General features: G+C 34.4%; 2 protein-coding genes across 2 annotated transcripts; one reads left to right on the forward strand and one right to left on the reverse strand.

Annotated features, from left to right (window-relative positions):
- The first annotated feature begins 1,767 nt into the window (after positions 1-1,767).
- LOC592361 (transcription factor SPT20 homolog) lies at positions 1,768-20,004 on the forward strand. The gene is made up of 25 exons (XM_030980324.1): positions 1,768-1,840; positions 2,992-3,027; positions 3,315-3,373; positions 3,823-3,889; positions 4,549-4,675; positions 5,270-5,298; positions 5,610-5,645; positions 6,108-6,257; positions 6,755-6,808; positions 7,031-7,170; positions 7,486-7,636; positions 8,022-8,078; positions 8,235-8,291; positions 8,681-8,856; positions 9,121-9,153; positions 9,418-9,730; positions 10,156-10,288; positions 10,722-10,878; positions 11,594-11,679; positions 13,349-13,528; positions 14,158-14,343; positions 14,990-15,226; positions 15,797-16,029; positions 16,464-16,664; positions 17,269-20,004. The coding sequence occupies exons 1-25, from the start codon at positions 1,838-1,840 to the stop codon at positions 17,485-17,487; spliced, it is 3,120 nt and encodes a 1,039-aa protein (XP_030836184.1). The 5' UTR covers positions 1,768-1,837; the 3' UTR covers positions 17,488-20,004.
- A 997-nt stretch (positions 20,005-21,001) lies between these two features.
- Positions 21,002-26,669, reverse strand: LOC592373 (exosome complex component RRP43). The gene is made up of 11 exons (XM_030980325.1): positions 26,569-26,669; positions 26,426-26,462; positions 25,463-25,526; positions 25,041-25,114; positions 24,774-24,819; positions 24,367-24,472; positions 24,005-24,050; positions 23,458-23,554; positions 22,720-22,840; positions 22,242-22,348; positions 21,002-21,804 (listed from the first exon to the last, which is right to left on the reverse strand). The coding sequence occupies exons 1-11, from the start codon at positions 26,583-26,585 to the stop codon at positions 21,692-21,694; spliced, it is 828 nt and encodes a 275-aa protein (XP_030836185.1). The 5' UTR covers positions 26,586-26,669; the 3' UTR covers positions 21,002-21,691.
- Positions 26,670-26,673: the final 4 nt, after the last annotated feature.

The following is a 26,673-nucleotide window of genomic DNA, read 5'->3' on the forward strand; positions in this document are numbered from 1 at the left end:
TAAGGTCAGCTTGATTCCTCGAAGCTTCACTTTGTCAAAAATATCATAGAGTTATGGCTTAAATAGTTTGGCTAAGGATATCCAATTAAACTTGCTTAAATCCATTACGTTGATATGACAGGTTATAACTTTTTTTAATGTCAGATTTGCCCCGGCACAATATATTTTTTTCAATTTGTATATAACTTTTTTCTTATCCTAAGAATTATTATCATTTTTCCATATCAGTTTCGATTCTAGGACACATAAAGTTAGCAACTTAATTATTCATACCCTTTGTAAATTTGATGTTTTGTTTTGTTTTTTGTAACCCAAGAATGAAGATAGATTGGTTAAATTAACCTGTACTGCAACTTGCCTACAACTTGACATTCTCAAGAAACATAAATCGAGACAAATCCATTTTTTCACATACTTCAACAATTACAAAACAAGTAAAGGGTCAAGGGTGTGAATGATTTAGTTGTTAACTGTATATGTACATGGGACAAAAATTTTCCCCTAAGCCTACGTACTACACAAAATCATTCTAAGTGGCCATCAAGGAAAGTTCAGGCAAGATTTTCCCTTAATTATTCTTGATTTAAAGTATGCCTTTTTTGGTAACCAGTATACACATTTTCCTCTAATGTCACATTTCCATTGTGTAATCATTTGTTATCAACCTATATCTCAGAGCTCCTTTCTCAGGCAGGCTCTCCATGGCTCCGAATGCCTTGGTTTTAAAATATAAATGTAGGTCATATTGAAATGAAAATATATATAAATTTATACACTAGTATTCATTGTTTGACAATTTTATAGAATGAAACTTCTTATTGCATCTTTGTGATTTAAAAAAAAAACATTTACTACATAGTCAATAGGCCTAATAGTAAACCACTTTGAAAGTATAAGTTCTAAACAGTTTCTTTTGCAATGCGATGACCGATATACTCCACAAAATAAGACCATCAAGATGGAGGAATAATGTAGGCCTATTTTTGTTGTTAATGTTGCAGATACATGCTACCTTCAATTCATTATATTGAGAATGAAATACATGTCTGAAGGAAATGTGATGAAACAAAAGAAAAAGGATTGTAAAGAATAAAGATGAGAGTGACTCTGAGAGATACAGAAAGCCTATAGGACTGAAGCAGGTGCTCAGTGTCTCGGTGAACCTGTGGAAGTCTAACTTTCTACTTTCTAATTCTAATTTCTGGATGGAATGAGCAATTGTCAAGACAGGATGTAATTGATGGTGATGATGCGGGTGATAACGATAGTAATTATTTAAAAAATAATGATAATAATATTTATTATAATGATTATAATGATAATAATAATAATAATAATAATAATGATGATGATAATAATATAATAATAATAATAATAATAATAATAATAATAATAATAATAATAATATCAATAACAAAAATAATAAATTAATAATGATAATAATGATGATAATAATAACAATTATAATGATAATAATGATAGTGATAATAATACTACAACATCAACAACAACAATAATAATAATGGCTTCTCAGCTCAGGAGTATAGCATCTTCATCCTTGGAAAGAACCTCTATGCTCTTTACGATCATTATTTCAAATTTAACATAATTACATTTCAGATAGAAATCAATTAGCTGCTTAAATAATATTCCGATTCTGTTTTGTTTAACTCTCGCTGAAAATATATAGGAAAATCAAAACAAATCAAAACAAATCAAAATGATCTTTGTTGTTGTTATTAAACTGACATTCCTTTTTCATTTGATATCTACAACCACCATACTGAAAGTATTCGCCGTGCTAACTTCACCCTATCTTGCTGACTAGAAAAACAAAATGGTAAGACTAATCAATGTATTTATTTTGCATTATTTTGACATTATTTTGCCCCAATTGTGTATAATTTCGAATTTTCTACCTTCTTAAGATTCTCAATTTAATAATAATGAATGTCATCTTATCATGCTAACCCAATTTTAGGTACAATATAGGAATGAATTCGATTGCAATAGAATATGTAGTGCACTGTAGTCCCATGTATTGCTCCAAGTGTGTGGTTGTTATTGAGTAATGACTGAGATGGCGCTCTTCTTGCCGCAAAATCTGACATTGGTAAATCTGGTCGTAACTTTGTTTTTAAATTGTTGACCCTGTGAATTATTTTCTTCACAATATTTTTAACAAATTTGTGAAAAATATGAAATGGTTTTCTTCCCAATACGTTAGACCATAAGGTCTTGGCTTCATCAGTCCCATTCAAAAATGAGTGGAAATGTGTATGTTTGGATGTCTTTGCGTTGTGATTTTGAACAAGTTAATTTGCGTATTAATCATGGCATAGTATAAAGTCAGGGCACTTTACTCTAATTTTCTTTTCACCCTTGACATAAGAAAAAGATTTTCAAGAGATTTTATATATTTGATTTTATTTTCATGGAACATTAGATAGTTCGGAAGATAATATTTTCAAAAAGCCCTCCTTTGCTTGACTTTAATCTGATTTTTGTTGTGAATGTGTTTCGACGCTGGCTATCCTAAATTTGATGCCATGTTGAGCAAGAGATACTTATATTATTTTCCTGTAAAGATCAGATGATGTATTTATCAATTATTTAGTATTCTATTCCAAAAATAAGTGTTTACCACCAAAGATCTCATCAATATTTGAGCAAGTTCAAAAGTAAATATCATCTGGATGTATCATGTAGTAAGAGGGGTTTGATAATTGATATGAATACACACTTCATTAGTTCTTGCACATTGTCATTGAAAATTCAGCAGTCATATGTGTGGATGGAGCCCTGATTAATGGATAAGAATCCCTTGTTGGATCTTTAGGCAACTTCAAAATTCTGATGACTATTTTTTCCCCCTTGTTGGAAAATTTGTCATTGTGAGGACTTTTTTTGATGAAGCACAAAGCTTTGACATTTCTGGCTAACTTATCAAATTTTGATCCAACTAATTCATTCATTCTTTCTTTCTTTCAGGCCTCTGGTTTGGAAGAGGCCATCCTGCAAGCTGAGGTAAATTATTTACTTTTTTTGTTCATTTGTTTTTGTATTTTAACAAAGGAGTTTGAGGTTTAAGTTTTCCTTTCTTAAATGTGATTGTAGTCCCAAGGTTGGGTAAAACTGAATAAAAACAATACATACCTAAGTGTTCCTAGCAAATGAAGCTGAGGTGTAATTTCTTTTTTTTAATAGACATTTAATGAATTTTAAAATTGTTATGAATGCTTTATTTGTACGTTTATAATGTTAGGTTTATATGATGTGCTAATCATATTTTGTTCTTTCATTTTTTTGTGCAGCAAGTTCTACAGTCAGTGGAAAGGAAGCCCAAATTTAAAAGCACTGGTTCAAGTAAATGGTAAATGGTTTACCTTCATTAATAATAGGATACATCCCACCATACTCAGTGTTTCAGTGTACATGAAAGTGGAAAAAAGACTCTCTCTCTCTCTCTCTCTCTCTCTCCCCCCTCCCCCCTCCCTGCAGAAGAAATGTCTTCATCACTATTGTTCTTGATAATGCTAATCCTTACTGGATGAATTTGTCCGGATGATAGTTGTCCCCATATATAGTTCGCCTAATTGGCTTGGAGGGTGGGGTGGTATTCCAGTCAGTATGTTGTTCCAGAATCCCATTTTGCCAATATAATCTGTGATTTTTTTTTTGGCATTTCCTTGAAACCTGAGAAAGGTCTAAAAGTCAATTTCAATATTAATTTGTTCCTTATGAGTCTGAAATTCAGGTCTGAAAGATTCCTTAATAGTGGAGCATGAAAAAAAAGTCTCAAACCATTCTTTAAATTTGCAGGAAATCAATACACCAACGTCTGCAGGAATTATACGTTGAAGAATGCAACAAGGAGTCAAGTGATCCGGTAAGCAGTGTTAATATAATCACGAGTAAATACACTCATGCCTCCCTGGATATTCGACTAATCTCTTCTTGATCACTACTGATATTGTTTTGAAGTTTTTGGTAAATTTAGTCAATTTTGTCTTGGCCTTCTTGTATAATTATTATTTTAAAGACCGTCACCACTACTGGGCAAGAAGGGATTAGACCACACAGCGAGCCATCAAGGTCATTGTGACAGGTGGCTATCTCATTAACTCAGCTCTCATTTAACATAAGAAAAAGAGGATCATGGGGGACCAACAGGCACCGATTGGGGAAGTTTTCTATATAGAGGGAGCAAGTAGCTACAAGTATGGCAGTGTGCCTTTAAAAGATAGTACAGTTAGGGGATTTCCTTTTAAATTCATCCCAAACCACAAACTAGAGGACTATGTTTGTATTGGTCATTTTTTCCTAGTAGGTTGTGTTGTATTTTAATCATGTAATTTACTTACATAAATCAAATTTAAGACTTTTTAAGTCTTGTGAAAAATTGCATCATTACAGCATATTGATTGAATGTTAGTTGTTAAGATTAGTCCTCGTTTAGCAATAAGAATCCTCTAGATATCATTTTAGTCAGAGAACTTCGATTCCAAATTTATTATTTTTCCGACCATTCTGTCCATCATCATTCAGAGTCTGAAGAGCAGTACCCACCTGCTTGACAAGCTAGCCAAGAGAGACAAACTCACCTGTCTGGTTGTTAACCTGTTTCCTAGCAACCAAGGATTCTCATTCATGCTCAGGGGCAAGGATGGCAATGGTAAGGTCAAAGGTCACAAAAGAAACAACTAGAAATTTAATAGCAACATTATCCAACTAGGGTATTCAGTGTCGTAAATATAACTCTCAAATATGAAGAAATGTTTTCCTTGGTGATCGGTCATTCATTTGATTACATTGTTTGTATGGAGCCAGAGGGGCCTTGACTCTGTATTTGATAGTGCCATTTATGCTCCAAACAGCCTATGTATATCCATCACCTCAGAAACCATTCTCGTTGACTTTCTTTCTTTCTTGATTTGATTTCGTTGGGCAATCAGTCACAGTTGAGTATATTTGCCACACACTATTTTATTAATTATTTATATATATATATATATATATATATACATAAAGAATACATAAACAGTCTTGTCACAGGAACTACCATGTTATGTCTACAAATGTGAACTTTATAAACATGTTCATTGTTATCTGTTACTTGTATTAGCACAACTGTAGGGTAAACAAGGAAGTTTAGATAGTAGTGATTATTGAACTAGTCATATTGTTGTACTTTTATATCTCGTGAGAGAATGAAGGTTCCAGTTATCCATAATTGATGTTTGGTCTTCTCTCTTTGTCCTCCTTACAGACACAGAGACACTGAAGCTGCCGTATGATGTAAGTTATTAACTATGAATTTAATTGAATCTTGTGTCCGTTCAAATGATTACAATTCAAAGTTTCCTGACTTTGCTTATAAATGATATTGATTGTGATGGATGATGGAATCGCAGTAAATTGAATTAAATTCTATTCTAATTTTATTGCAAATTTCGTGTTGTGAGAGTGTGAATCTGGAGTTAATTCTAAGGATTTTCTTCATTGCTATCTTGAAACCAAAGTCTACCTCCTTGTATATGATGGCTTAAACTGATTTGTTTTACCTTCTGTTAATACATATTTCACTTTTCTTTGCTTAATTTTCCCAGGAATCAGATTTCTTGGATTATCTTGATGCCGAGGAGGTAAATATGAAGTTCACTTTTACACCAGTTCCAAAACACAAATAGACCTATTGGACTGTGACAGCAATACCGTATATAAACATTTACAGAGTCAAATTTTTATTTTGAGTTCATTGATTCCAGTGTCAAATTACTTTTAGATCATTTTCGATTGGGGTAAATTTCACAATACCTCTACCTTATCTCTTTCAATGTATTCATTATATTGATTCAGAATCCAAAAACACAATACATTATTGCTGAGCATAAGATACACCTTCATTGTCTGTACACAGTTTAAAGACCTTATGACATGAGTTTACTCTTTATCAAGGTTTAAGTAGGATTGAAGTGAATATTTTAAAAAGTGCTTCAAATGTGAGATTTGTATTTGTGTACTGGACAAAAATGTTCATGAAAGTTTGATTCTATAAAATTATTATTGACTCTTTTAAATGCCTTTTATTGACTTTGCACGAACAGCTCCCTCCTTTGCTGGTGGAGCTCCTTGATAAAGCTGATACAAACATCTTCTACAGCGGTTGTGTAGTGACTGAGATCAGAGACTATCGCCAGTCGGCTAATGGTCAAACTTATCACTCCAAACATTTACTACTCAGGCCTACACCACAGGTATGAACCTCTTTCATATCCATTACAGTCAAGCCTCTATATAAAGACCGCTCAATGGTTTTTACAGGCAGGTGGTCTTTATGTGCAGGTTCCTTTAGTACATGTTTCAATAGGAAACACAAAAAAGACAGATATACAGATGGTCTTTCTATACGGGTGTTTACTAAAGCAGGTTTGACCGGTTTCTTGTCACTGTCCATTTCTTTATGATGCTCATCATGCTATGGGATGGGATGTTCATTCTGTCACCTTTTGTTGAAGAAAAAAACTGTCTGAATTACTTTTGAACAACAATTTCTACTTGTCTGTGTTTCCACCTATAGACTAGCGATTGTATTTTAAGTTTAGCACTTAGGTTGAATTAAAGTTGTCTCAGTGAAAAGAAGTGCTGATGAAAAGGCCTCTGTTTGTTTGTGTTTTTACTTGTTAAATGGCATTTACACTTTCATTTTTGGAATGTAGTTTGTATAAAAGTGTTGTAATCTTTCTATTTTCAGACATTGGCATATGACATCAATTCAATGACTAGCAATGATCCTAGATGGAGTATGGTAAGTGTGGAATATATCGTTGTGATGCTGATAATGATGAAGATGGTGGTGGTGGAGGTAGTTGTGGTGATGATGATGATAATGATGGGGATGATGATGGTGCTGATGATAGTGATGTTGATAAAGATGTTGAACTTGATCAATATGTAGGTTCATGTAAGGTAATTACTGTGGTGATTAAATGTTCACATTGTCTCTCTCTTTCTCTATTCTTTGAACCAGGACGATAAGTTAGCTCTAGAAAGTCAGCTCCTCCTGACCACCCAAGAGCCTCTCTGCCTCGATCCATCGGTAGCTGTAGCTTGTGCAGAGAATATAGTACATCAGGAGAAACACAGGCTCAATACAAGACCACTCAAAAAGTGAGTTTACCACTCATATTTCCACAATTATGATTAAGTGCGATGCTATAAGGAATTAGACTTTCGAGGAGGTTTTCATAGATTTTACCAACTTGGTAATGTAACACTATTGAATTAAAATTTGTTTTTGCTTTTTTAGAGAGGTAGCTAGTCCCATTGATATCAAGAAGACTATCACAATATATTTGTATTTTACTCACAATGAGTATGAATTGGTATCTCAACTCATTTGTAGCTGGCATATGTTTTTCATGAATGATCTTTTCACCTCACAATAATAAATCATCTTATTTTATATTTGATCTACGTTTCAAGGTGCATGAAGAGGTATTCTCAGATAGCCCGTAACCGTCGAGCCACATTCAAGTCATTCCCAGCTCCACCAGGTCTCAGGCTTCATGACTTCCTTGCTAAGAAGAAAGAGAGAGCGCCACCACCTAAAGTTAACCTCAAAGTTGGCAAACCAGTAAGTTTTCTCACTCAATTTGGATAGGATTTATAATATATAGTGCACATATGTTATTTATTTGGTGATTAAACAGCTTGTCATATGACCTGACTGACAAATGCGATACTACAGTAAAACAAAAAAGTTTAACCTGATTTTGATCTTAAGCCTAAATCCAGCATTGGGTTTTTATTAGAAGCAGAAGTTGACTAGACTGTACTGTAACCATTTATATATTGGGCAGGATCATGGTACATTTTGTTGAATGTTGTATGAGATCATTATCAATTCATGTGAATAGTCAGTAGTAAGAGTTCCTAGTGACCTTGTTGAATGAAGATGAATGTCACTATTTCTTGTATTTTATTGTGGATTCTCACTGTTCTCTATTGTGTTATTTCAGTGTGTTGACATGTGGAAGCAGAGAGATCTTGACCTAACTGTTCCTGAAAATGTTCCTGTAAGTACCTCTCTCATTTAGTATATCAATCCATTTCTAATTACTTTAGAAAATAGCTATGAAAAGAAAGTACAACTTCATGAAAGTGAGAGACAGAATTATAAAGTAAAAATAATTGTATTTTGTTATCATTCTTGCTGTTTTGTTTTTCTTCAGGTAACACAGTTTGCAAGTCACTCAGATAGACCACGAGAAAGAAGCAGTGGAGGAGTGGTAAGTACCTACTTAACTGAGTGCAGTGAATATCATTCTTGTGCACGAGCTTCAAAACATGAATTATTTGTTTTAATAAAACAGGTCGGCAATATGAATATAAGTCAAGATATAAGCGAGAAATGAATTCATTTTACACCAAATAACAAACTCTAGGATTTTCCTTGTATAAAACAAAATGATGCTTGCTTTCATTTGTTCATTGCAGGGTCTATCCGCTCTCGTTGAGGCTCCGTATGTAATAGATTGATGCATACAGCCTCAACTCAACTCAACAGATCCTATTATGAACTCATAATAACTATAATAATTATACTCTAGTGCTTTCATAAATACATGTCTTTCAAACTGGTATGACAGAGTATCCAATCCTTTCTTTTCTTCTGTAGATACCTGTTGAAGAGGTGATCTTAGAGACTGAGCGAGGGAATGGACGTCTGCAGCATGTCAGGGTTACCATCCAGCAACGTCAGCTAGATCAGACCTATCAAGGAGAGCAGTACATCGATAGGAACTATAATCCTAATGATCCACAACACCCTAGAACCAATGCTAACTTTACCAAGTAAGAATGATCGTCCAGTATTTGAGAAAGTTAATGTAAAGGTTGACTAGGGTTCAAATTTGTAAAGAAAAGAGATTGAATGAACAAGTCCTCCAGGATGTGATATTTAATGAAATAATATTATGTACTGAAGAATGCTGGTTATCTCAATATAGTTAATTGATATGTATGTACATTTCATAAAACAAAATGTGTGGAGTTATCATTTGAATCTCTTATTTCCCTGATGTTATATTTCTTGTTTCTGTTCCTTACTTTCTCAAGGTTCTACCTAGGATCATTACAAAATGCTCAAAGGTAAGTAAACATCTTTCGTTCATTTTTTTGTTGGTGTCGAATTTATTCTGAATAACTGACAAATGCATGTTTTGGGATAAAATTTAAAATATGATTATTGTACATCACCTGTATAAGATATTGAACTGATTCATTATGACTGGTAGCTGTGATACCAAAAATGTAAACCTACAGGTTTCCTAAAACAATGGACTGATAACCCAAGTGATTTACTTGTGAGGGCAATAGTTTGAAACTTCAATGACTTTCAATATTTATATTTAGGTATCTAAAGCAACTAACGGAAAGCCTGTCCTTGGAGACTAGACAGCCGGTCAAGATCTCCCGGGTCATGGCAGGTCAACCACCCCAGCTGATTCAGAACCCCGCCTACCAGTCACACCAGCAGCAGGGCTCAAGGGGGTCTGCTCAGCAGCAACAGGGGCAGCAGCAGGGGGGCACGGCAGGTACAGGAGGGGGCGGTGATGCAGGTGCATCGGTAGCAGCCCAGGGGGCTCGTACTACCAGTGGTGGAGGGAGTTTGGATGCTAGTAACCTCCAGCAGAATAATAATAGCAACAATCAGATAGGAGCAGGGGTAAGTGAATGCATAGCAAAGTTCTTGGTATATTTCGTGTACCCTTCAGATCATTACATTGATCAACAACCCAAAAATTTAACTTTTATGAGTTGCTATACATTTTGATTTGCACCCATTACTGCATGCATAGCTTTTTAAAATCTATTTCTGTTATTTGATTGATGTTCCTGTTAATCTTGCTTAGTGTTTATGGGAGTATTCTGATAAATTATGATATTGCCATCAAGACAAAGCCAGTCACTGATCCTTTGCAGTGCTACAATACCCCATAAAACTAAATGTGAATGTACTTACAATATCCCAAGTATTAACATATACAATAGGAATGTCATTTGTATTTTTGAAGGGCCAACTATTAAGGAATATAACTTATTTATTGAGATAAAAACATGATGTTGATGATGACTTTTGACCTTTTACAGGGTGACATGCCTGCAATGGATTCCAAGCAGCCTCTGAAGCTACAGCTTCCTCTGAACGCTGCAGCAGCTGTGAATATGAACAACACTCTCTCAAACCAGCTCTCCAACCAGCTCTCGCAGTCTGGATTAGCAGGTATGTCCTGAACCACAGGCTTCTTACCAGCACAAAGTAGTTTGGTGATTATATAAACCATCCGAATAAACAATACCACCAAGAATAGATAAAATATTTAAAAAAAATAAAAGTATACTCTTTGTGGTCTTTTTGATACTTTCTCTCATGATACAGAATCATGGCTGTTCTTTCCAATAAATGTTATCAACATGTTGAAGCATATCTCTCTGTTTTCTGTTTCTATTAAGTTTGCATAATATAATCATGATCTGTGAGAAAGAAATCTATATGTTTTGAGCGACAATGAGTCAAGCAGCATTGATAGATTTTGAGTTTTCAACTTATGATTGCATGGTTATTGGTTCAACACAAAACAAGCCAAAGTTTTGGATGGTATATTCCTTTCACCAAGCAAACCATTTCAATTGTTTTTTCTTCTTTGATTTAACAGGTTCTGTGAACTCTCAAGGTCATGTCATTCAGATCACAGGAGGTCAACAAGGTCAGGTACAAGGTCAAGTACAGGGTCAAGCAGCAGGGTCTACCATCTCTGTAACGAGCCCTCGCTTGCCTGGTATGGGCAGACAACCACCTGCATATCTCAACAGGTGAGAAACAAGTGATCACCGAATCCTTGAGTGAATAGCCTTATGCCTGTCTGTACTAGTTTGGCCAGGAGGGATTAGACCACCCTGCAAGGTCACTGACAGGTGGTTATCTCATCAAATCAGCTCTCAATGCACATAAGAAAATGGGGCTCATGTGGGACCAACAGGCACTGATTAGGCATTGTTTGCTATATAGAGGGCACAAGTAGCTATAAGTAGTGCAGTGGGGCTTTAAAACAAGCTGCTTGGATGAAGAAGTAATGCTTTTGTACTTGATAGAGTGTCCACATCAATGATGCACTTTGTCTCTTGCTCATTCTGTATTTTTTTTCCCATAGACCTTCCCACAGTGCATTATGCCTCTTATATTGTCTCTTTTAAAGCTCAGTTTGTTATTGAAATAAGGAAAGACAATCATCCTAGGAAAGATTGTTTCCTCTTCAGCTTAGTGTAAGATGGCTTACTTTAGTGAAAAGTATGTGCAGGGCTGATGTTAACTTGGAGGCTCTTCTATACAAGGGGATTATCTTTATCAAAAATAATTTGTCTAGAGTGAAAATGTGATGCAAAATGGGTTGTAAAACAGTTTTTAAATCAAAACGTTTCATTGCTGACTATTTGATTGGGCTAAAGGAATTATGACAGTCAATCTTGTCTGTTGAAAAATATATATAATATATCATAGAAAAAAATTTCCCCATCACTTTATTTTCAGGGCAAACAGCAATAACAATGCTCAGCAGCAGGATGTACTTACCTCTCCTGTTGGTACACCTACAACCATGCCATCTACACCACCAGGTATGTACATTCATATTCCAATGGAAAGTGGATCTGTTAAATGTATCAATGTTAGATTATTAAATGTCAATGATAGTATGCATACAATTGCATATGTGATAAGCCTACTCTAGGCTAGGTATATATGTACTAGACCTGGTCTATTCTGGAAATGTCTATTGTGGAATAAGCTTGATCTTCGCTAGACATACATATATTTTTAAACCATCCTCATAGACTGTTACTCTGGGGTAGACTTGCTCTAACTGAGGCCTTGAGAGACAGTTAGCAGTTTGGATTTTGTCCACTAAGTAGGTCCGATCTGGTCAAAGTTTAGGATTATTTTTCTGGTTTCGCAATTCAGAGCCTGATAGAGACGTTGATATTCAAAATTGATTGTTTTTTGTGTTTTGTGCAGACACATATTTTGATTTATTGACCAGGTTTGTTGAATAGATAGATATTCCTTGTTCCTGGATTTGTAAACCTTAGTTTTATTGGTTTGTTTTGATATGATTTCTGAACTTGTTATGTTGCGATTATTAGTTTTGCTGAAATTTGTTCATTTTATTTCCAGTTTATTCAGTAGCATGATATTTTGATTTTGCAGCTAAAATGTTGCTATTGATTGAGTGTAGAAGTAGAGAGACAAGGAAAATAATAGCTAATAAGAAGTACCAAATATTTTCAGATGGGAATCATGATCCATACTCAACAAGAGATTATGTATAGAGCTTTCTCAGAGCTACCTAGTTGCATGTTTTCCTTACACTGCAATTATATCATACTAAAGGTACTATCAATCACATACTGACCATTAAAAGAGTTCCAGTTTCTATGAGTTATCTACATTGATTCAAGAAGTAGTGGTTCTCTCTAACAAAATAGTAATTTTCAACCAAAGAGTTGGTGAAAGTTAGTTTCTCTACTTCTACATTCAATGATGTTGATGTAAGTATTCATGTTTATGTTTATAAGTTTCCTGTCGGGAGCATCTACAAATGACCAAACATGTTAAATGATGGGTACATTACATTCATGTACAGGATGAATGTCCTGAACTGAATATGAGATAAAATATAATTCCAAAAACAATGAAATACTTAATAAAGGTGTAACAAAAGAATGAAGTACAACTGAAAACTCTATACATGTTGGAAGAACACTTGCCTCTTAAACTCGTGGCTGTTGTTTGTAGATGCTTCATTAGCTTTCTGTGTAAAGAAAATTTGCAGATTCTTTGCTATATGTTCCTTTTTTTTAATTAAATTTGTTTATATTTTGTGAAAAGTTGTGGCATGAAAGTGATATTGGTATTCCTCTTTTTTCTTTCTTTCTTTTTGTTTTCTTTGATCCATCCTATTGAATGTTGAAATTACTACATTAAAATTGAACACATTTGATGTTTTATTTTTTATTCAAATTTATATGAAACTTTAAAAAAAAAATTACATTATGTCAAAACTCTATCTTTCACATTAAACTTTGTATGTTACATTTATAACATGACAATATATAAATACAACATATTAATATAAAATTAAAAAAAATATATGTCAAATATCAAATTTAATTGTGTTTTTTAATGATTCAAATTGCATAATTGTCATACATTTCTTCGGTCAAAAATTGTACCCTCACAATTCACCTCAAAATACACCTCAATACACACAACCACCAAACCTTGTAGTACCCATGTTTAGCGTAGGCGCACAGCTTCGCCAACTGAGGGCACCCTTGTCTACCCCCCAGCAGGCCCAGAGGCCAGTTGCTACCTCTCGTCCTCTCCCTCCTATCCTTGGGCGTCGCTCGTCAGGTTTAGATGCCCGACAGGTCCTGGCGGCCGCTGCTCATTCAGCTAACCTCCCAGGTGATTCATGTGTGCTATTATACACACCATCAAGTCAAGCCAGGTCATATCGGGTTAAACAAGGATCAAATTAGTTGTCTGTTTTCTTGGATATTTGTTATCTTGTAATGCCAGTAAACTTCTGTCCTATCTAGTCAACATGGTACATATCAAATCGAAGTTTGTTTCAAATTGTCAGTTTGTTTGTTTATTATATGTACTTTGATATGAGTTTTTTGTTATACATTTCCATAATTTTGTCTTGTCTTTATTGTGCTGTATTGAACAGTGGAGCTCCAATGTCCTCATAGATTTGTAAATTCTTTAACGATATATATTTGCCATTGCTCTTTATTTGAAACTACCGGTATATTGTATCAAAAGTAGACATATAGAATAGTAGGATGAGGGATAAAGGGGGGTATTGTGACAAAATATCCATTTCGAGTTTCTAAGTTTTCCTACAACCTTCATTTTAGTATACAATAAGATACCAATGTTTAATTATCCTAAGGTATGGTAGTATAGATCAATATATTTGACTATTTGTTTTAAATATCTCATTCTCATATTTTGGTATGTTAAGACATGCAAGATGAACTGCCTGTGACCATGTTAGCATGTTCCTTTGATCTCTATTTCCCCCACAGGTTCAATGGGTCCCCCTCCTACACCCCCACCCTCTTCCACCCCCTCCCTCCAGTCATCGGTTACCCCTCCACCTGTCCAGGGTAGGACTAATACCCCCTCTCCACTGGGTAGTGGACCAGCTACATCTAGCAGTAGTCATCAGATGGCTATGACTATCGCTATGGCACTCGTCAATTCTCAGCAAGGTGCGTAAATATGCATTAATAATAATAATAATACATAAGATTTGTAAGGGCTAAATCCACTTGACAATCCAATGCTCAAGGCGCAGCTTGTGCAAAAGATGAAATACATGATAAATATATACAAAAGTGCAATAGGAAAGGTAGACATGAAAGGTAATGGTAATCAATTATAGGCTAAATTAAACAGATATTTCTTGAGATTATTTTTTAACACTTTACCAAATCTGCTCTTTTTCATCCGTTGAGGGAGAGTATTCCATTGAATCTATGTCAAAGTGAATTATTCCATCAGCAGTCCTAAAAGTTTTCTGATTTTTTTAAAACAATGATTGACACGTTTTGGGGAATTCCAACTACAGAAATACAGACCTGTGTATTATTGTGGCATCATGTACAGCATATGACATTTGTTGTAATAAACCTTTCTTAAAAACTGCACTCCTTATAGCTACTTGTGCCCTCTATATAGCAAACAATGCATAATCGGTGACCATTGGTCCCCCATCATCCCCTTTTTCTTATGTTATGAGATAACCACCTGTCAGTGACCACGTAGGGAGATCTAATCACTCTGGCCAAACTTGTGCAGAGGGGCTATAAAAACTTTACTGCAGCTAATCATATTTATTTCCATCCCCAATCCCAGGAGGTATACCTCAGACAGGGAACAACATCATCAACACGCCCATCGGTGTCATGACGACCCTTCCCGGTTTCTCCCCTCATCAGGCTGGAGGAATGATTCAGATATCTACCTCATCAGCTAGCTCCAACAATGATGTCATCACCGTGGTATCATCAGGGGTTTCCCCAGCTACCACATCACAATCAGGTGTCATCCAGGCTCCTGCTAATGTCTTGACAGGACCTATCAATATCATCAGTAAGATTGCTTAATTTGGTATAATTCAAATCTTGATAATTTACATGTTTTTCCCTTTTTTAAAGATTTTGCCTCTCTGAAATTCCATAGAGTGAATGACAATTTATTTTGGATTTGTTGTGAGACCTCTTAACCTTCATTAACATACAGGTACACCAGTGCAGTCTCCATTTGTATCTGAATCAAATGTGTGTAGTTCATTGGTGGAGATATAAATAATCAATTTAAATACTCATTGTAGAGGTGTCGTGGTCTAGAGGATACGTCCTGTCGCGGCACTAATGTCCTTTGGCCAGACATTAATCTACACTTGCCATTCTCCACCCAGGTGAATTAAATGGGTACCTGGGAGGAAGAATTCCTTGAATGCTTTAGTGCCTTATTATGGCCACTCAGCTACAGTTGGGGTAATAATATGAAACTTTGTATTAGGTAAAGTAGAGTATATTCATATTGTAGCTGCGATATATGAATGAACATATTATTATTCTCTTAAAGAATAACGACTTAGTCATAGTATGACATTTCCAATGACGGTGGACACTCCATTCACTTGATCATATCAAACAGGTGGTGCTCAAGGGCTATTAGGTACCGGTGGTCAAGCCGTCATCGCCAATGCACAGGGTCAAGTAAGCATCGGTCAAGGGAATAACCAGCTGACCCAAGCCAAGCTAGCCCAGCTGATGACCATGAACCTGAAGAACACAACCCTAAGAGCTGCTGCTGCTGCACAGACCGCAGGAGGAGCAGCAGGAGCGGGAGGTGCAGGGACTAACCAAGCTCAGCTATCTCTCCTTCAGGTTAGTAGTCGTCACATTCCTATTTTGTAGAAGGAGAGCAAGAACCATGCAATTGTAGTTGATTTAGCTTCTTGCAGTTTTTAACCAAATTATATAAGAAAGAGGAACATACTTTTAATCTCTCCTGACATTATAAATTTGACTGAATCCTACACACTATTTCTTGGACACCAATATTCTTATAGGTCATCAGATCCGGTTTAGAGAATGAGGTTCTTCATTAATCAAAGAGATAAATAGATTCAATATTACAGAGATTTAGTCCATAACTGATATAATCCTCTGCCAGCTTCTAGACATACCTTTGTCTGAATATTTTTTTTATTGGAAATTAAAAAATACTAGCTTTTGATGCAAAATTTGGCGATGGAAATATATTTACTCATATTTAAATACTTTTGCGTCCGATAACATCTTTATTATATATATTTCAGGGCCAACAACAGTTACTTTATAACACTGCTATTCAGCAACGCCAAATTAACCCAGCAACTCTACAACAGTTGCAGCAACAGTTACAACAAATGGCAGCTCAAAATCAACAACAACAGCAACAACAACAACAACAGCAGCAACAACAACAACAGCAACAACAACAGCAGCAGCAGCAACAGCTTTCTACCTCCCAGAGCCAGGTGAGATAGACTTGGAAATTATATTCTGTCCTGATGACTGTGCTCTTGTAAAAAACTCTAACAAGATGTGCACACACTTGAAGGCAATCAGACAAGATATTTATTATATGAAGGCCTGATTCAAGAAATAAGAAGAAACGGCTATCTATCCTTTTAGGGCAAAATTTTCTTGGAATTGCTCTGCTTACGGAAAGTAACAACAAGGAAAATGGGCAATTGAACGTAATTTCCTCATTGGAAATCAACGTCCTTTCTAAGTTTAGTTGGACTGTTGATTCAGATAATGAAATATTAGTTAATAATGTTTAATAATGTTAATCATTAGATTGATTTCAAATAAGATAACTAAACATATCATCTAATCAGGAGCGCCAGGAGGGTCAAATCTGACTGACATGAGCGCTATACAAGAACCCACTATTATTATTATTATTATTATTATCTAAAGAATTGCAGTTGATCATTATTGGTATGCAACAGGAGCTACATCTTTTCAAAGACAAATCTAGTAAACTTCTTTATCACTACACACAGTTCATGTGACATTTAAACACTTATTTTACAGAATGAATATAAATAGAAACGTTTATGTTGTATTGTCTAGGCTACTCTCCAACAACTAAATGCATTGCAGAAACAGCAGCAACAAGCCCAGGCTGCCTACCAGAAGCAACAACTTCTCAGACAACAACAACAGCTTCAACAGCAGTTGCAACAACAACAACAACAACAGCAGCAGCAGCAACAACAACAACAACAACAACAGCAGTTGTTGAAAGGCAAAGGTAAAAAGCAACGAGCAACACCTACACCTCCCCAGTGAAACCCAAAGCATTTTATTTTAAACAATATGAACCCTCTTCTGTGTATCAATAAAAATTAGGACTCTTGTTTTGAGAATGATTCCTTGTTTCATTGTTGAATTGGTCACGAGTTTTTAAAATGAATATATAGCTGTTTCGATTTCAGGCTGACAAATAGCATTCTTGGTGCAGTGTTAAATATTGGGCAGCACACTAGAAATACTAGCTCCACATTTTCAATATTTATCAATACAACATAGCCCGGAGTAACTAGTCTGGAAGTTGGACTTGTCATTGATCTGTTTCCAAATTAATCTTTAATAGGTTTTTATTTTGTCTGCATATTTATGTAGTGTGCACCATAGACTTTAGAAATGTATCATTGGTCTGTATCAATATACTTTTGTTTGTGCACAAAGGAACGGTTAATGTGTGCTTGATACAGCATAGTGGAGGAAGTTACCTAATCAGATTTCATTTTCATACATTCGTCTTCTATTTATGTTGGGTACCTTTGTAGTGCATCATGTAAAGTTGACCATTGTGATAAGATATGCATGCTTAGTGTGTTACCACCTTGACAAAGTATGAACTGCATGATATTATTTTTTTTCATAACAATTTTATTGTAAATTTTAGTTTACTATTGTTTTCTTCTTTTTTTTATGGAAAAAGTATATTGAACATATTTCTTTTTAAACCTTGTACATAATTTCTAAACTAAGAAACACATCTATGTTGACAGTTTATATAGTATCAATTGTGAATTATGCAATTGACGAATTTGTAATTTTTATTCATTGTTTGTGCTTGTATGTTTTATATATAACAGTTTTGAAAAATAATTAAAAATGTATAGATATTAAGTATTGGAATCTTAGTTAATCCCCTTTATAACTATTTAAAATCTTTTTAAAGAAATGCATATGAAATTTGTAAACTGTCAAATTGCCGGGATAAAGGTATGTTTTCTTGTGTTGGAAATACCGAAGATCCCCTCATAGGTCCTTTATCATTGAGACTTTATAATTCTTATATTTATGTCAAGAGTAGATTCAGTCATTTGAATTTAAATATTTATCCATGACTATTATGATTCTTCAAATATTTAAATATAAAGAAAAATGTATTTTCATTTAGTACGGGGCAAAACTTCAGAAAGGATCAATTGCGTGAATATATGTGATGATCAGGATTTCAAGAAATTTTAATGTGTTTCTACATTTCAATGAAGTGAAGATAAAATATGTGATGATGATAACAGCTGATGGTCAGTCTTTGAACCACAGTACTTTGTATATCTTTTGAATTGAATTGAATTAATTTAAATTATTCACTACTTTAATAAAAAAACTTGTAAAGTCAATAATAAAACAAATATGTATAAGACAATAAAGTGAAAAAAATACACGAAGGAAATTAAAGAGTGGTTGGATCATCAAAGAGTTAGAGACACTTATAGGTAGATGATCCTCCACAAAATACAAAAATGTTCACAACTTGGGTAATAAAATTAATTATGTTGAGGTATATTGTTGTTGGATATAGGCTAGTAAAAAGATTACATATTTTCCAATGGACTTTTATGCTATGGACACATTGAATGACAATTTATTTATTCAATGCCTATTTCTAAAATACTTTCTTGAGGTATGACAGCTACCAAGATATTCATTCTTATGTGTCTTAATTTGTTTCCAGAATCCATGTTATTATCTATGTGAAATTGCTCTACATTCCAATAGTCTTGTTTTAAACTTTCATAGAGAAGATAGTCTCTCTTATCTCCTTTATAAATGATACAGCATCATTTTGTCGGGAAAAGGGAATCAAAAGCATGCAACACTTTTGCTTTCCTCGTCTTTCTGCATGCTTGCTCATTAGCCACACATGCTCTCCTATCATTTTTGCACAAAATGATAGGACCCAAAGAATAATTGCTTTGTACAACACAATGGCTTTGCAAAATTATCAATTTCCTGTCTCTATTAGCTCCATGACCACCATTTTAACGCAGGTATATATTAATCTTGTACTGGAAACAGTTAAATAATCTTGAAGCCATTGATATATCTACCCCATGATAAATACAATGTGGCACAGGGAGATAATTTATGTGACATATAAAGAGTTGAGTATGCTCAAGCAAATAAACTGTATGTTGTAGGCAGTCTGTCATATTATAAGAAGTGGCAGAGCTGTCTGTGCCATTTAGTTTCTAATCTAGCAACCACCCCCTCCCCAAATATGTTTAAGAATTTATATTAAGATTCAAGATAGTTATCTAAAGTGGATATATCATAAGAAAGAAAAAAACACTTTAGATTATTGCATGTTTTAGTGATTTATGTATTTTCTATTGTGCTGTATAAACTATTATAGTTAATAACTTCTAAATGAACTTGTCGATAATGTGACTGAGCAACTGCATATAGTATATGTTTGTATATGTAGGTAGTTTTGTAGAGACTTCGTAGTTTACCAAGCAGTAGTTTTATTGAGTACTGAAATAAAATCTGCTGATTTTTAAACAAAAATACAAAGTGCAAAAGTTTTTATGAGCGAGATAGAGAAGTTGTAAATACTGGCTGAAGAGAAAAGACAAAGATATAGAGAAAAAAAATTGAGAGAAAATAGAGAGAGAAAGAGAAAGAAATTGACAGCAGAAATTGTCAAAAGAGAGAGAGACAGATAGAGAGAGAGAGGGAGAAAGATGGAGAAAGATAGGCAAAGAGAGATGGAGTAGGGATAGAGAGTAGAAGAAAGAAGAGGAAGATGAAGAAAAAGATAATCAAGTGAGGAAGAGAAATAAAAGAGAGATGGTCAGACAGGAGATTGGGAAGAGAGATAAAGAAAAAAATCAAATAAAGTGACATTTTATTTATAAAAACTCTTTGGCACCAGAAGAAACTACCCTATTAAAAAAAAAAAACCAGCAAAATACAAAGATTAAGTTTGGCACTATTGGCTTGATATACATGTAAATGTATTGAAAGTTTGATATATAAAGTATGGTCTTCTACATAAGAGTTCCACTGAACCATGTTTCATTGTGATTTGATTTTCGTCAGTTTTTCAATAAAGATTTCAGACAAAAAAAGAAAAAACCTCAGATTTTAATGAAACTATTTGTAATATTTGATATCTTTTGCAATCTTTTGCGAATTGTCAGTGACGGCCCTTCAGCAAAAGGAACTGCAATGGACTAACTGCATTAGCTGCATATAAATTTTGAGAATCGGGATCACTAACAAAATTTGCATAAGTGTTTTTGCATGCATACAATACCAGTTTTACATTAATTCTAAAATTTGACAAAAATGGAGAAAAAATTACTCATCACAAATCAATCATTTCAAAAGAAAAACATTCTTTATTAAACTTTGCAAAATACAAGTTTAGAATTCTTTACAAAGGAAAGCTTAAGGATTATTTTACACGGACAAGTGACTGGGAAAGATAAAATAAATATTTTGCCATGTGGAATGTTTCTAATTTAATCTAAGGTAACTCAATTTTTCTCTCTTCTTATAATTTTCATTTGATTGCATCGTGCAAATCGGGAGAGGTATCTAACATTTCAAGCAAAATTATAATCATTCAGTGTTATATCTTAAAGGTGTACCTTATTTTCTACATCCATTTGGCAAAGGCACAAGGAAAGTGCATAGATTCTCTAGAATGTTATATTTCTGAATTTCACCATGATTGACAGTCAAAATTTTGTTATTTCAAGCACGAACATCTCCAAGTAAATGTAAAGTCCTTTAACTAAATAGTATAAACAGCAGTATATCAAACAGACACTGATGTTTGAAAGTGTACAAATAATTGGTGACACAATGAAAAGTTTGAAGACAAATCATTACACATGGAAATTAGGTCTTCCTTCCCAATCAGTGGACAAATTACCTGTTTTGGGAAGCTTGCAGTATAGCAAGAGAAAGCTCACCAAAACAGGTAATTTTTCAACTAACTGTGAAGGAAGAACTAATTTTCAGGTTACATAACCAATCAGATCAACCTCGTTAGTGATTTAAACCATTACACAGACTTAGCATAGGTGAGTATTTGAGCCAGCATCAGTAGGCCTATAGTTTGAACACTGTAAAAATATGGATAAATCTGCCAAGTGGGCCAGTCTCTGTACATTTACAAGGTTGACAATGTCTATGTAACATCCGTAGGATCAATTTTGCATTTTTATCAGGTTTGATATAAAGGTCATCTCTCAATGCTATCTAGTGTATCATCAATCAGTGAGCATATCTCCTTAGCTCTGGTCTGGGCTCGACCGATACAATCCTGGATCTGGTCTGTAGATAGAGGTGTCCCACCTGAAAAAACAAAAATATATATTTATTTTTTTCCATTAAACTGTACATCATTGAGTCATCAATATTGTTCTTCACATAGTACAATATGACACTGTCTTCCTGTAACATTTTAGTGCGAGTTCTATCGCATATAGCATGAAATTTGCAAGCATTGTTAAACATTACCTTGTAGTCATAACTGTAACAATACTTTTGAGTTTTGATAGACAGGAGTGCCAAGATTGGTATATATTACATGACCCATAGCCAGTATATTGTAATAAGAAAATAAGTTAAAGTTTGACAACAATGTGCTCAAGACTGTTTCTTTGTTCAGATAACACCAATCCACAATATTTTACACCAAAAAAAAATCTAGAAATCTGTTTCTGTGAAGTGTTGTTACACATTGTTTTTCATGCTTCTGAAGGGTTCTTTCTTGAAAACAGAGAACTGACCTGGTTTATGTATGTTACATAGCCTCCCATCCTGAGTGACGATGACTGTCATTAGTCCAGTAGCTAGGTCCTCTTCTTCTACTGTAGGGTCTACCAGAAGGATGGAACTGAAAGATAAACAGAGACCAAAGGAGTTCATTCACAGTGTTTATCATATCTATCCTATCAGAAGGATGCATTTGAGCTCTGGACTACAACGTTCAACGTATCACCAAAAATTGGCCCCCTGTACAGCCTGGCCTGGAGACAGCAACAAGTATGGACAATGTCGAAATCCCTGCTTTTAATGTTGAAGTAGACATTTGATTTTATATTAATCAATTATTCCAGTGAATGGTGAAATCAGGGGTATAAAACTTGAGACTGAACACCATTGCCACTTCCAATCCATGAAAAATAACACTACCGGTAAAACCATCATCATCACTATTGCCATCACCAAGATTAAATAAATAACCTTTGACCTTCTTTGACTTACTCATCAAAGACAGAGAATGTAGTGGCAGCAAACTGGTTGACGATGTTCAAAGATCTGTCTTCTGTGGATGAAAGCTCTGCTAGTCCTGTGTCTTCATCGATGGTAACTACCGGTAATCTCACTGTAAAAGGAGAGATAAAGAGAGAAACATATCTTCAGGTTTCAGCCCATATCTTTGAAATATATACCCCGAGATGTTAGAGCTAACATATGTAAATACTTTAATACTGATGCAAGAGTGCATATTGAGACATGTTAATATTATAAATTTAGTTTTGCCTAAATGAGCACCGTCACACAATATCTTTTCCGTAAGTGATGGTAAGAAACATACATGGATACTCAAGATTTTCACTTCATTTTTTAAAGTGTTTCTCATAATTTAAAGAATCAAAGCGGGTACAGACTAATCGGTAAGCACCGGGACCCTTATATACAGCTGGAAGTCCTACCTGATCAAGGGCACTGGCATTCTGATCTAGAATCAAACCCTGGAACTATCAATGAGTCTTACAAGCTCAGTCGGTAGAGCAGTGGTCTTGTAATCCGGTGACCCGGGTTCGAACCTATTCGAAACCAAGTCGATGCACTAGTGCCCTTTGGCAAGGCATTAATCCTCATTACCAGGTCCCTCGGAGAGGACCTAAAGCCGTCGGCCATCTGGTTGCTTACTAACATTAGCAGTCAGGTAAAATAACCACCACCACCAAGACTGGATGAATCAAAGACAAGACTTACCGTTTCTAAGAGCTGCTAGAAGAGCAATCAGACAAGCATCAATGATGTTACCATCATAGTCTAGACACATCATGTCACAGTAGAGAACCCATACCATCTGTTAAACAATACAGACATAACATCATCAGTGACAGTCTTCATTATCTAGAATTTAATGGATGTAAGATCTGTATGAGTAGATTTAAAGTTTTGGAGGAAGGTGTGAAATAAAATCATTTGCAAACAAATCCTCTTGATAAGCTGATACATAATGGCAACAGAGCTTGAAAGGTTAATGTTAAACTTCAATTATATATTTTTTTGCTTTAGAAATGAATTGAAAGGCTAGCACAAGGTGATTTTCCCATTAACTACTGACTGACTACATCAAATAATTTAATATACCTAAACTCAGCTTGGATCATAATAAGGAAAATAGTCTTTTTACTACAGTACAAATTTTGATGTTAATTATTCCATAAGACTTTGTATGGTACATTTTAACTGTGTCTTGTCATAAGGAAGATAATCAACCCATATGTTAACTGAATGGAATAAAATTACTTACATTTCCTTCTTTGATGCAAAGGTCTTCATAGTTCAGGAGGTTGGAACTGATTAGGGAGGAGGGAAGAAGAAAAAAAACGTTGAGGAAAACAATATTTCACAAAATTGCAGAATGAACAACTTAAATTCATTCAGTTATGATCACACATATATAAGTTCTGATAAAAGGATTTTAAGGTTTTCCTACCACAGTGATTTCCATCACGCACACTTTATGTGAAACCTGAATTTAAATTAAAAGATTTATGACTATAAATCAAGCACAATTGATGTTAAACCTGAATTAATACAAAAAGATTTATGACTATAAATGTCTTTTAAGTCTGGTTTATTAGGAGAGAGAAGACATAAATAATTTGATACCTGAGTAGAGTATCAGCTACCAGTTGAGATGTGACCTGTGCTTGGATGCTTGGAGGACCAGGCTTGAATTGAGCTGAACATAATGGTGGCAGATCCACATTGGGAACTGCAGAAAAGAGTGACATTAACACAAACAATACAGGTCAGGTACACTAGTCAAATCAATAACACATACAGCTATTTAACAACAATGGGAAAGAAATTACTGTATTATTATGGACATTTAAACTTGAATCTTGCTTCAGAGGTTCAACTCTGATGAAATGGGATCATTTAACAAGTTATCATCAAATGTTTTAATTCAGTACCGTATTTTGAATGTTTAATCTACCGAGAAATGTGTTCTAGGATATTTATAGTAATATTCAATCATATGATAATAAGAAGAAAACATGTTCTAATCTTACCTAGATATCCTTTTTTAGGTTCTTCAACTGTTGGAGAGGCAAATTCCTGCAGAAAAATAATTTTTTTAAATAGTACAATGTAAGTGAGTTGATTATTTACTAAATTACTTGGTACAAGTTTTCTCATATGTAACTTTGGAAATTACCTGAGAATTATATTTCATACTTGATTACCAAATCTAAACAATTCAGTTATATTTTCGAATGAGCTACATCTGTTAAAGTTACAGTTATTGCTACTTTTAATTAAAATACATCTATACTTACCCCCTTGATGCCACACACCACTGTTGTGTTACCAAGCTTCACAAGGGCTGAGCCATGTGCAGTACTGATGGATCCTAACAGACAAACATGAAAGGAATATCACATATTTATTTCTACAAGAAAATTTAGTATTTTGTGAATAATGATCAGAATTGTGAACATTCTTTATAGAGCAAAGATTTAATCTCTAATTAAAAAACTTTCTAAACATAGAGAGCAAAACTATGCAAGCCATTTAGTGGTACAGTCTAAACAATAGTACCCCTTGGAGTATGAACAAACAATGGAAATACATGAACCTTTTATTTTCCTATACACTTCACACTTCGTACACACCATAATGACCATATCACTCATTTTTCTTATTCTGCTCACAAACTTTCAGGAGAAAAGATGCAGCTCCATGCAGTGAGCAGACTTACCAACATTGAGAATTGTTGATCTTATTTCTCCCAACTCTCTTCCATCTGGTCTAACCTCTTCCTTCTATAATAACAAGGGAAAATAAAACACCAGGATAGTTTAAAATATTTGAGTGTAAGAACTAAGAGTAAGACAACAATACTGAGAAAAGGTAGATTAAACTTTTTATAACTAGATAGACTAGACTTAGACCGAACATTTCTGTCTCTTTCGTTCGTTAGCCACTTATTTGTGAGGGTCGGCTCCAAAACTAATATAAAAAAAGAAGAAAATAAACACCAGGATTTAATTGTTTGAAATTAAGAAATCGACTTTGAAATTAAAATATTTGATTGAAAGACAACAATACTGAGAAAAGGTAAATTAAACTTTTTATAACTAGGTCTAGACATAGATCTAGACTAGACTAGACTTAGAGTGAAAATTTCTGTCTCTTTTGTTCGTTAGCCTCTGATTTGGGCAGAGGCGCGGCTAACGAACGAAAGAGACAGAAATCGGTCTAGGTAGACCCAAGTCAAACTTGATAATTTTTGTATTAGTCTACATCAACATTAACATCAACAGTATATGGAAGAAAAGGTAGTCCTGTTGGTCTTCCAGTCGCTACTTCTTTATGGTTCTGATTAACAGACAAAAACAACTTTAGCTTTTAAAGCCAATAACAACAAATATTAATAGAATAGATCTAGGTCTATCTCAACCTACCTAGATTCTAGTCTAGATCTAGATCTAGATCTAGATCTAATCTGATTACCCAATTAGACTAGGCCTATAGTACTTTCAAAATTATTCTATAATGTCATAAGTCCCCTTTCATTTCTGAGACAACAATACAGGCCTAACATAATTAATCCTAGTCCATAGAAAACAAAGATAAGATTCTAAAATGGACAAATGTTTATTTGTTCAGTCCTACATACTGATTCCTGCGTAAGTCATTTAAATCCCAAGTTCATACTGACCAAGAACTGTTTGTAGTATTCAACAGGCTGTGCGGTCCTGCAAGAAAAACAAAGACAACATGTTATTATATCAATTTATGAAATGTGATAATTTCAGTGAAAATTACTGACTTTACAAAACGTAAACAAACACACGTGCTTACTTGAACTCGGCTGCCATGATTGGGAATTCCTCTAATTATGTCAAATGAAATCTGATTGGGCGTTCGTATTATATGTAGCCAATCGGATCGGAAGACAGATAGTGT

This window comes from Strongylocentrotus purpuratus, unplaced genomic scaffold (assembly GCF_000002235.5).
Source record: "Strongylocentrotus purpuratus isolate Spur 01 unplaced genomic scaffold, Spur_5.0 spur5_scaffold_11, whole genome shotgun sequence".
Classification (NCBI taxonomy): Eukaryota; Metazoa; Echinodermata; class Echinoidea; order Camarodonta; family Strongylocentrotidae; genus Strongylocentrotus; species Strongylocentrotus purpuratus.